At 48.4% G+C, this 12108-nt stretch overlaps 1 protein-coding gene across 3 annotated transcripts in view; it reads left to right on the top strand.

The window, feature by feature from the left end:
• LOC107998154 (titin-like) overlaps positions 1-12108 on the top strand; it is a 100015-nt gene that overhangs the window by 83574 nt on the left and 4333 nt on the right. For 2 of the 3 annotated variants that reach the window (XM_062072781.1, XM_062072780.1), the window contains 4 exons: positions 1458-1505; positions 1887-2360; positions 2479-2763; positions 2850-12048. In XM_062072781.1, the coding sequence (XP_061928765.1) occupies positions 1458-1505; positions 1887-2360; positions 2479-2763; positions 2850-12048 (10006 nt within the window). The remainder of the gene's footprint in view (positions 1-1457; positions 1506-1886; positions 2361-2478; positions 2764-2849; positions 12049-12108) is intronic. The other variant, XM_062072782.1, reaches the window with a different exon arrangement.

Genomic DNA, 12108 nt, shown 5'->3' with positions numbered 1-12108 from the left:
TCGGTTAATTGAGAACAAAGGTAGGTTAGAGGAATTTAATTTCAATCTTGATTCCAATCCAATTTGATCTATCCGAAGAGCGTTAGGTTTTTACTTTCGACTCGAAAAGTTTGAGCAATGATCGGATCCCGTTCGAGCGGGTCGTGATATTTTCGAAACGTGGCCATTAAAATTTATCAGGAGGGGAGGGACGGTCGATTTAAAACGAAGGAGATCGTCATACGAGCTATAAAAAAACGTTGGCGAACAATCTTCAGCGCCATGTAATAAATCTGCCAACCTGGCTACGTTCAATGAAGGGATTATACTGGACATTCGAATCCTTCGCCTCGCGATGCACGTATACCGCGTACAAGGGACGTTTCGCGCATTACAAAGAGTTCCTGGACGGTTTTCAAAGAAAAAAAAAAGAAAGAAAGAAAGAAAAGAAAAGAAAAAGGAAGGAAAAAGTAGAGGCAGTGAGTCTTTTCGAAAAGAGGACGACGCCGTCATTTACGAATTCGTACGCTATCCACATTTCGCTTACTCGAGACTTATCATCTTATTATTATTACATGATATCCAATGATTCGATTTATCAATAGCATCCACACTTCTTTCTCGACGAGGAATTCTCTTTCAAAAAAAAGAAAAAAAGAAAAGAAAAAACCTTTATCCACTTGAAATTCGCAATAAACTGAAAGTCTAGAAAAGAGAGAACGCGAAGCTTATTGTCCGAGTGGGGAAGAATGGCGGAGGGTGTCGTTTCACGAACAATCGAACTCTCGAGTCTCCCCCCTTCCTCCCTCCTCCCTCCCCCTCGATTCCGCGACACTTCAATTCCGAAGAAATTGCGAAAACGCCCCGCAAGAACGAGAGAAGAAACGAGGAACAGAAAAAAAAAAAAAAAACGAGGAACGAGAGGTCGGGGTTATTCGTGCACGTGCGTTTCTTTTCTTCTAACCGTCGACGTTGAAAATTAGAGGGATAAAGATAAAGCGAGGCGAAAGACGGAACAAGAGAGAGAGAGAGAGAAGAGAAACAAGGGAGAAGAAAGAAAGAAAAGAAAGAGAAAAAAAGAATTCCACGTGCACTCGGCATACAATTCGTTCGACTGGGGCGAGGGTGTTAACGAGAATTCGCCCACGTACGCTCGCGCCATATGACGCTTTGACTCACTCCGTTGTTAAGCCGTGTTCACCCTCCGGACAAACGCATCCCGCCGGTAATTACTATGATAAACTGCGCCCAGAGACACGGCTCGTCTCCCCTCCCCCTCGCTGAATTTCATGGGAAACTACGAGTTTCCTAAGATTATTATTTACAGATTTCAATTCTGGAATTTTCTACGTCGAACTCGTTTATTGAATCTTCCTTTCTTCCCATCCTCTCTCTCTCTATCATCCCAATTTTTAATTTTATCGATCGGTGAACGGTAGGTTTGATAAAAATTTACCTTCTTTCTCTTTCTGTCGCAGCACCCGTTTACGACCAGGATACCACACAAGTAGCGGAATACGATGGAGGTACGTACGACTTGGCGAGTTTCATTACTTCTAATCAACGTACGCGCACGCCACCGACGTGATGTTAATTGTATCGCATTCGAACAGGCGACACGTGCCGTTTTAACGATTCTTACACGGTGCCGCTTTCAATCGATCCTTTCGATGAATATTAAGAACCGCGCTTCGACCTTCCGTGTCACATATTCCCAGACGCTCTTTGAAACACCGTGCGTACGCATATACATATATATGTATATATCCTCTCCACTCGATCTTCCGTTCCGTCGGTAATTTCAAAGATCGAGAAAGATCTAATTCGAATTCTCACCGCGAAAAACTCGGCGCTGAGGAAAGGGAATTGAGTCGTAGCTGATGGAAAATTTTGAACGAAATTCACAGCCACTGCCGGATGCTACTACAACTACCAGCATTACAAGGAGGGGGATAGAATCATCACGAACGAGCCGTGTTTAAACTGCACGTGCCACAATCGAATGCTGATGTGCTACCTCAGGGTTTGCCCGTTCACGAAGGCGATCGGCCAGGATTGCACGGTTGAGAAACGGCCGGATCAATGCTGCCCCGTCATCACCTGTCCAGAGGTGCCGGTACAGTTGTTGACCTCCACCACTAGCGCGCCATCCACTTCCGGCTCCACGGCGGTCGGATTCCACGACAATTACGGGTGCAACGTGGACGACCGGTTCTACGCGGACGGTGCCCAATTGCCCATCGATCCTCAGAATCCTTGCGAGCTCTGCTACTGCATCAGGAACAGGACAACCTGCGTCATGCAGGAGTGTACTTTGCGCGTGGCCGGGTGCAGGCCGGTCTATCAACCCGGAGTGTGCTGTCCTGTCAAATACAATTGCGGTGAGTCGAAGAGGAAAGAAGTAACAGAGAGAAAGATTTTATTGGCTTTGCTTTCAAATTTTCCCGATTGACTTTTATATTTTAATACTAATAATAATAATTAATTTCTCGAATTCAGAATACGACGAGGAACAAGCGACGACGGTTGAACCAACGCCCGGCCTCATCATGACCACAACCATGGCCCCCGGGGCGACCACGTCTCAATGCTACCACGAGGGAAAGGTTTACGAGGGCGGTGATTTGATATACTCGACCCAGCCTTGCCAGCACTGCTATTGTTTCCACGGTGACATCGCGTGCGCTGTCCAGGATTGCGGAACACCGATGAAGACTCACGGAAAGAACTGCACGGCCCTGCCACCGCCCGAAGGGGAGTGTTGCCCGACCACGTACGAGTGCGGTAAGAGACGCGTGTCCTTTTATCGATCCGATCCCGAGAGACTAGCTTCATAGCATGTACATAAACTTTCGTTCTTTGTCGCATAGAAGATGACGGAGAGGTGGTAACGTTACCGAGAGGCGAGGAGCGATACTCCACGACCGAGGCACACGTTCAGGAGACAACTGTTGCGGCAACGGAAGCAACTGAGAAGCAACTCGAAACGACGGAGGAGTCGTTCCCCGGCTCCGACAACGTAATTCCTCAAGACCACGAGGCCGCGAGCACCGGGCTACCCGTCGAGGGCGCGTCGTCCACGGAGGAGCCGAAGAAGGAAGAGGCGTCGACTCGAAAAGAAATCACTGAGGAATACGCGACCGAAGGTACGGTGGCACCCGAGTTGACAGCACCTCCAAAAGAGCCGGGGGCAACGGAAGAGATGGTATTAGAGGGGAAGGACAAGGAACTGGCTACTACACCCGCAGAAGAAACTACTCGAGAAGTGAAAGAAGGGGAAGAGCAACAGGTGGTTACGGAGCAAGCGATAGTACCGGAAGAAACGCAGACCGTAGGAGGAGAAGTGGAGAAGGGAGAACAGCCTGAATTACCACCAAGCGGTGAGAAGGAGGAAGAAGCGAAACCAACGGAGGAAGAAAGCGTTTCTGACAAGGGAGAGGAGAAGGAAGAGCCAAACGTCACCTCCGAGTCCTCTGTGGCCGAGGAGGAGCAGCCGGCTGAAAAGTCCACGCGGTTACCTGAACTTCCAAGCGAGGAGAAGGAAACATCCTCGGTCCCTGAAGCGACAACGGAGAAGGGTTTGAGCGAAGAACAAGTGACGGAGGCAGTGAAGGAAACGGAAGGGCCTGTGATCGCATCCGAACAGGAACAAAAAGGCACAACGGTGGCGCCTAGCGAAGAGAAAGGTGCAGAGGAGGCGGCCACGCCTGAAACAGAAGTGGTCACTGAAAAATCTGTCCCGGAAGTTCCAAGTACCGAACAAGTTCCTGTGCAAGAAGAAGAAGAGAAGAAAGAGGAAGAGAAGCCAATGCTGGAAGTCAGCACGGAGCAGCAGCCTACAGAGACGAGTGTTGTTCCAACGGAACGTGGCGTAGAACAAGAAGCGACCACGGAAGCTGCAGCAGAAACGGAGCAGCCAATGGTACACGAACATAAGACAGTTGGCGTGGCTCCTAAGAAGGAAGACGCGATTCCTCCCGAAATTCCTCCGGAACCCATTTCTCCAGAGGTCACTGAGAAACCGTCTACGAGTGAAAAGGCTGAAGAGGAAGAGGAGGAAACACCGGTGATCCCTGAACAGGGTCCGACAGGAATTTCGATCACGGAACGTATACCTGAAAGCAAAGCAGAGGACAAGGAAGCAGTGACCGAAATGCAGGTTACCGAGGGCTACGTTGACATGAAGCCACCAGAATTTCACGTACCGAGCAACCTCGTGACCGAGGTTCCTCTGGCCAAGGAACCTTCGTCCACGTATTTACCGGCAGAGCACGAAACGTCCGCTCCTAAGCAAGAGCAAACCGTACCTATCGAACAAGAAGGAACCACGATGAGGGCACAATTGCCGGAAGAAGGATCTACGACGGAGCCGCAACAAAAGGCGAATGAAGAAGAAGTTTCCCCGGTTACCGAAAGTGATCATATTATAGAAGAAGAGAAAGAAGCGACGGAAGCAGCTTCTAAAGGCACCGAACAACCCGGGCCGAGTGTCGAGGTATCGACAACGCAACAACCTTCACAGGAACAGGAGACTCAACAGACGGAACAACCTGGCTTACAGGAGGAACAGAGCACGGAAACCTCGTCTTCCGAGGTTTCGCCCACGAAGGAAACTTCCAAGGAAGAACTGCCGACGAAAGGATTGACTATCGAGGAATCCGAAGAAGTAACTTCATCCGAGGAAGTTAACGATTCCAGTGAGGAAGTTACTAAAGAGAAACCGATTGAGATGGAGAAAGAACACGAGGAACATCCGTCAGAGACGCCAACTCAGCCTCCTGTATCCGAGGAACATCCGACGGAACAACCAGCAGTCGAAGAGGAGACAGTTGGAACTGAGAAAGTGAGTACAGAAAGTGCCCCGATAGCTCCTTCGACAGAAGCTCCAAGCGGAGAAGAACGATCCACGGAAGTGGTCCCAGAAGAGAAAGTTATTACCGAACAAGAAGAGCGAGTCACTGTTGCACCAGAAGAAGGTGTGCCAAGCGAGAAGCCTGAAGTCGGTTCGGAAGCTGCCGAAGAACAGGTGACTGAGAAACCAGTTGCTGGCAAAGAGGAAACTGCCGAAGAACAGGTGACTGAGAAACCAGTTGTTGGCAAAGAGGAACCTGCCGAAGAACAGGTGACTGAGAAACCAGTTGCTGGCAAAGAGGAAGCTGCAGTTACGGCTAAACCAACAGAAGGTGAAGAGATGAACACAGTACCCGTAGTTAGCGAAGAAGGTGAACCAAGCGAGAAACCTCTCGAAGAAGTTCCGAAAGAAGCTACACCTTCGGAAACGGAAAGCACGTCAGCAACTCAGGAGGCTGAAGAAGCAACGGAAGGAAGCTTGACGATCGAAGTTCATCCAACAGTGGCGTCCATGGAAAGAAAGACAGAAACGCCAGAATCTTCGGAACAGCCTGTTGTTGTCGAACAAACCGAAGCGCCTATAACCAAAGAAACGACTGAACAGGTAGAAGAAGAACGGAAGACGGAGGAGCCTACGAAGGAAGAAGAAGAACAAACCGAAGGACCTGCAGCTGCGTCTCCATCGACGGAAGAGACGATGACAGAAGCAGGATTAGAGAAAGAAGGAACTCAAGCTCCTGTTGAGGAGCATACTAAATCTCCTATTAGCGAGCGTAAAGAGGATGAAGAAAGCGTGAAAGGTGCTGAAGAGCCATCTGAGAAGGAAGAAGGCGTTCAGAAGCCACCTCTTGAAGAAGAGAAGACAACTGAAAAGCCTGCAGGGGAGGAAGAAATGACTGCAGTGCCAGAGGAAACTGAAGTAACTGGAAAGCCTATCGAAGAAGAGAAATTACCCGAGGAGCAACCTAATGAAGAGCAGCGACCTAGTGAAGAACCAACGAAGGAGGAAGAACAGAAGTCTGTTGAGGGAAAACTGACTGAAGAACCAGTAGAAAGTGAAAAAGCAACCGAAAAACCATCTATTGAAAAGGAGAAACACGCGGAAGAAGAAAAACCGACTGAAAATCCGATCGAAGAAGGAAAAACGACAGAAGAGAAGCCAATTGAACCTGTGGAAGAAGAAAAGGTGAGTGAAAAACCTATTGTTGAAGAAGAAGAAAAACCAATAGAAGAGGAGAAAGGAACAGAAAGTCCCATAGAAGAAGAAAAACATGTCGAGGAGGAAGGAAAATTGGGAGAGGAAGAGAAGCCGACTCAAGAACCTGTTGAAGAAGAAGAAAAACCTATTGAGGAAGAAAAATCGACAGAAAAATCTGTTGAGGAAGAAAAACCAACCGAAAAATCTGTCGAAGGAGAACAACCTACAGAAGAACAGAAACCAACTGAAGAGCCTATAGGAGAAGAACAACCTATAGTTGAAGAGCAAAAACCAATTGAAGTATCGACTGAATTGTCTGCTGAAGAACAAAAATCAACGGAAAGTCCTATTGAAGAGGAAAAATCAACGGCGCCTGCGGAAAAAGAAGAATCTAGCGAAGAAGAAAAATCTACTACTAAAGCGCCTGTGCAAGAAGAATCGAGTGAACAGCCCAAAAAAGAAGAAGAAGAAGTGCAACAAAGTGAAGGGCCTGTCGAAAAACCTGCTGAAGAAGTAAAGCCAACTGAACAGCCAATAGAAGAGGAAGAACAAGGGCCAACTGAAAAGATTGCCGAAGAAGAGAAACCATCTGTCGAACCTGTTGAACAGGAAAAGACAACTGTGGAACCTGTTGCGGAAGAAAAACCAAGCGAAGTCGCACCTTCTCAAGAGACTGTACCAATTGAAATTTCAACGGAAGGTCCTATGATAGAAGAGAAACCCTCTGAAAGTGCTGAACCAATATCTACCGAAATTCCTATTGTAGAAGAAACTGTTAGCCCATCTGCTCCTAAAGAGATAACTGAAGTATCGACAGAGCTTCCAAAAGAGATTCCAGAGAGTTCTACGATCGCTTCGAAAGAAGAAGCTTTGCCCACGGAAGAAACACAAACAGAAATTGCTGGTATACCGCAGGAAAAATTAACGGAAACTCCCATCGATCATGGTGAACTTTCTACAGAACCTACTAAACAAATTCCAGAACAGCCCACCGAAGAAGGAAGCACTCAACAACCAGAATCACCGATTGAAGCGACAACAGCGGTTGTTCCAAGCGAAGAAGCAATCAAAGAAGAAGGCAAAATATCCGCCGAAGAAGGTATCATGACTGAAGTATCACCGACCGAATCTGCATCACCTTCCGAGGAAACCAGTCCAGCGGAAGAAGAACAAAAAGTATCTGTTCCTGAACAAGTTCAAACCGAAGCTCCATCGAAAGAAGAGGGAACAACTCAAGTTTCTCGAGAAACCGAGGCTCCAATGTTGGAAGAAAAGATTATAGAAGAAGAAGCAACATCTGCGCCTAAGGAAGGAGAAATTCCAGAAACTACCCCGTACACGGAAACATCGTCAAAAGTCGAGACTGAAGGAGTCGAACAATCCACGTTGGCTGCAGGAATACCCGAAGAAGAGGTATCCACGCAGCCTCCTTATCATATACCACCAACAATTCCAGGAGAGGGCAATTGTCTCGTCGAAGGTCAATCTTACAGCAATAACTCTGCGATTCCTCCATCGAATCCTTGTCAACTCAGTTGCCGTTGCGTCAGTAGTATTATTCAGTGCGATCTGGTTCAATGTCCACCGCCTCCGAGCCATTTGTCGAATTGTATGCCGCTTCACATCGGTAAAGATTCTTGCTGCCCGATGTACGCTTGCGACTCAACGCCAACCGCTGGCTTGGAGTCCGATAATCACATGATCGAGCATGAAACGCCTAAATACGAAGAGGAGGAGAAACAGAAGACCGTACCACCTCTAGAGACGGAACTTCCTAAGGAAGGAACAACGGAGGGTGTCGAAGTGAAAGAGCATTCGACCACCGTAGCGCCAAAAATAATACCCAACGTGGAAACAGGCGAACAGACGACTACTGCGCCTGGTTTGACAGAAGAAGCGCAAACGACATCGAAATCTGTCGAACCTGACCACACGCAAGCGACCACTATCGTGGAAGGTGCCAAAGAGGCCGAAGAGCATACTCTCAGCCCAGTAATGCCTCCGGTGCAGGTAGAGTCTTCTAGTCAAATACCTTTGGAAGAAACTTTGAAAGAGACTTCATCGGAAATACCGAGCAGTTCGGTAAGCGAACAGGAAGAGCAAGCAACAGAAGTGCCATCCCCTGAACAGCCAATCGAGAAACATGTTCCCGAAGAGCAACAACCCTCGAGTCCAGCAGGCGAGGAACAAACAACGCAACCGATTCAAGAAGAAAAAGAAACTTCCGTTGGAATTGAAAAGGAAATTCCTACCACGGTGAAACCAACAGGTGAACAACTACCGGAAGAAGAAGAAAAATCTGCAGAGGGTGAAGAACAGGCGACCGTCTCTCCCGCGATCTCGCAAGAAGATACGAGCCAAAAGTCCGAAATTCCAAGTTCTACACTCGTACCAGAAGGCCAGCCACAGGAAAGTGCCGAAACTCAGAGACCGTTGGAAGAAGGAACAACTTTGAGCGCGGAATCGGTAACGCAACCCGAAGAAGAAAGAAAACCTGAACAACCTGAACAGCCTACTGCAAAGGATGAATCGCAGACTGTCCAACCCAGTGAATCAGAAAAATCATCTTCAACCGTGGAACCATCTATTCCAGAGCAAGAAGTTACTCCTGTGGAACAGGAAACCGTTAAACCTATCGAAAGTGAAACACCTGGAACGACAAAAGTGGAAATCTCTACAGAAATTCCAGCGTCAGAGGAAATAACTGAATCTGGCGTGACTAAGGAAGGACCAAGTAAAACTGAAGCACCTCAGGAGAAAGAAGAAGTCACGACACCAAGCGAGGCAGAAGAAACTCCAAAGAAACCAGAGATTCCTCCAACGGAGGAACAGGCTGTATCCGTTGGAACTGAACAACCTTTAATACCTACTACTTTAGCAGGCGAACAAACCAAAGAAGCAACTGCACCTGAAGGCACGCTCAAGGTGACTACGGAAGCAGTGACTGCAGAGGAGCAGCATACGGAGATACCTGAACAGCAAACGGAGGAACAAGTGGCAAGTTCGACCGAATCTGCCGAGGTGAGCACCGAGAAAGAACCATCGATATCTACCGAAACGAAGGAAACGACTGAAGAACAGGGTGTCACTGAAAAGCAGCAACCAACCGTCGTCGAAAGCAAGCCCGAAGAGGAAGCTTTACCTTCGTCCGAACCAACTCCATCAGCAGAGGAACAAACTCCCGCTCCGCTTGGCGAAGAGGAAGCTACACCTTCCTCCGTTTCTAAGGAAGCGATTACGGAAGCTACGCATGAAGCCACCACGGTGAGAACTGCCCCTGTGGAAGTGACTTTGCCTCAAGAACAAACGGAACAGCCTGGTGCTGCTATCGAGAAAGAAACGGTGGCACCTGTTACCGAAGAAACAGTTACGGAGAGAGTTAAGGAAGAAACCGTTGAATCAGAGGAACACGTAACGACCGAAAAAGCAGTTTCTGTCGAAAGCGAAGAAACGCCTGAAACTACAGCACCGGTTGAAATTGCGGGACAGGTGACGGAGAAGGAGGAACAAGCGACAGAATCTGCGGTGCCAGCGGAGAAGGAAGCAACAATCGCTCCTGAACAGACACAGAAACCCGAGGAAGGAACTCAGAAATCGGTTGTGGAAGGTGAGGGAGTTACAGCTAAGATCGAAGAGCAATCTAGCGAGACATCTTCTCCGATGGATTATACCCCAAGCCCAATTTCGCCAGAAAAGTCGGAAGAGAAGGAAGAGAAGAAACCTGAAATAATAACGGAAGGAATACCGGAAGAGAAAGCGACAACTGTGCCAAGTGAAGTAACTCTGCCTCAAGAGGAACAACAAACTTCCGTGACTGAAAGGAAACCGGAAGAGGGTATTCCAGAAGTGACTGAAGCACCATCGATGGAAGAAGCGACAGGAGGACCGATGGAAGAAGAAAAGGGACAGGGTGAAGAACAAACGACTCCAGCAGCGGAGATAGAAAAAGCGACTGTTTCCAAGACACCCCTCGAAGCTGGTCCAACCGAAGTGCCAGAGAAGATAGTTCCCGAAGAAGTACCGTCCGAGACACCGGAACAAACACTTTCCACCGAACAACCTGTGCAATTTACGGAAGCTCCTGAGAAGATAGCGCCTTCCACGGAAGCTCCAGAACAAGAACTTCCTTCCGAGGCTTCATCAGAGAAAACTGCAACACCAGAGGTGCCGGTACATTCGACCGAACTACCTGAAAAAGCAATTCCTGCCGAAGAAGTTTCTGAGAAAGAAGTTCCAATCGAAGCGCAAGAAGAAATAATTACTACCGAAACATCGGAGAAGGAAGTTCCTAGTGAAGTATCGACAAAAACTCAACCTACTGAAGCGGCAGGAGATCAAGTCACAGAAATGCCGGAGCAAATTATTCCAGAAGAAGAAAAACCTAGCGAGGAGAAAATTGTTCCTGAGGAAGAGAAGCCAGTTGTGACGACAGAAAAGGTTCTTCACGAGGAAGAAGAGAAGCCTGTCGAAGTGACGGAAAAAATTATTCCCGAAGAAGAAAAACCAGTTCAAACAACGGAAAAGATTGTTCCTGAGGAGGAAAAGCCTGCTGAAGTGACCGAGAAGCTTGTTCCCGAAGAGGAAAAGCCAGCCGAGACGACGGAAAAGGAGCTTCCTCCTGAAGAAGAAAAGCTTGCGGAAACAACGGAAAAGATTCTTTCAGAAGAAGAAAAACCTGTCGAAGTGACGGAAGAACAAAAACCAGCAGTCGAAGAGGAACAACAAACAGTTAGGCCTGAAGAAGAAAAAGAAGAAGAAGAAATTTCTCAAACTACGGAAGATCTTTCTCTCAAGGAACAATTACCCGAACAAGCCGCGACCGAAGCTCCTCAAGAAGCGACCAAGCTTCCAACCAGTGAGGAAGAAGAGTTGCGACCCACTACAGCAGCGGTTGAAGTTGAAACAACGTCTCATCAAGAAGAACAACCGAATCCGATAACCGAATCGACGGAAACTACAATCGCGTCCGAGGTGCACGAAGATACGACTAAGGAAGCGGAACCTTCGGAGGAGGCACAACTTGGCGTAACGAAAGCGCAACCTCCCATGCCAGAAGCTCAACCTTCCATCGAACCTGCAATCGAAACTTCTACGGAACATGAAGAGGAGGTGGCACAACCAGAGACTGAAAAGGCTCCCGAAGAACATCCCGCGGTGCAAGTAACTTCTACGGAACAGCCTCAAGAAAAGAGTACCGTGGAACCAACAACGATTCCGGAAGAGCCCAAAGAGGAAGAAGCTTCCCCAAAACCTGAAGAAGATCAACAATCGACCGAGGCATCCGTCGAAGAGCCCACGACGAAGGCTCATCCGCTTCCAACAGAGCCATCTCTCGCCGAATCGAGCGAAGAGGAGCAGGAGGGAGAAGTAGAAGAACCTGGATTGCCAGAAACTGCCGGCTCGACGACCGAGAAAGAAGAATCGGCCGAAGGCTTGGATCATCACCTTCCATCGATGAACCAAACGTTCGAAACTACTGAACGACCTGTCCAACCCCCTCTTCATCAGCCAACGAGTACATTAGCCCCTCAAATACCCGAGTATTCCGATCAGGTATCCGGAGAGGAGAATCCGCACTTCCCAACGCATGGTGGAAGTTATCTATCGAATGAAGATTACGACGAAGATGACCAGGCGATTTACGGACCAGGAACTTGCCGATACGGCGGCAAAGTCTACGTCTCGGCTCAACAGATACCAAGGGACGATCCTTGCGACTTCTGCTTCTGCTTCAGAAGCGACATCATCTGTCTGCAACAGAGCTGCCCACCACCGATCCCAGGTTGCCACGAGGAACCGATCAGCGGTTTCTGCTGTCCGAGATACGAGTGCCCGGTGTCGATGGCCACGTCGCTCAACATCACTACGACAACGACCACGACCACGACCACGTTACCGCCTCATTTCCATGCCCATGCATACAAAGGAGCAGCGAAACGAAGCGGATGTCAGATTCGCGGCCAAGCGTATCGCGTTGGAGAAGTCATTAGGTCCGCATCCGGACCTTGCCTTCAGTGCACGTAAGTTACTTAAATCGTTTCTTTTTCTTCCTTTAAAGTTTTCCTAATTTTCTCGCGTCA

Source organism: Apis cerana, linkage group LG3, assembly GCF_029169275.1.
Source record: "Apis cerana isolate GH-2021 linkage group LG3, AcerK_1.0, whole genome shotgun sequence".
Lineage (NCBI taxonomy): Eukaryota > Metazoa > Arthropoda > Insecta > Hymenoptera > Apidae > Apis > Apis cerana.
Note: the sequence above shows the minus strand (reverse complement) of the source record. Positions and strands in the feature narration are given on the sequence as shown.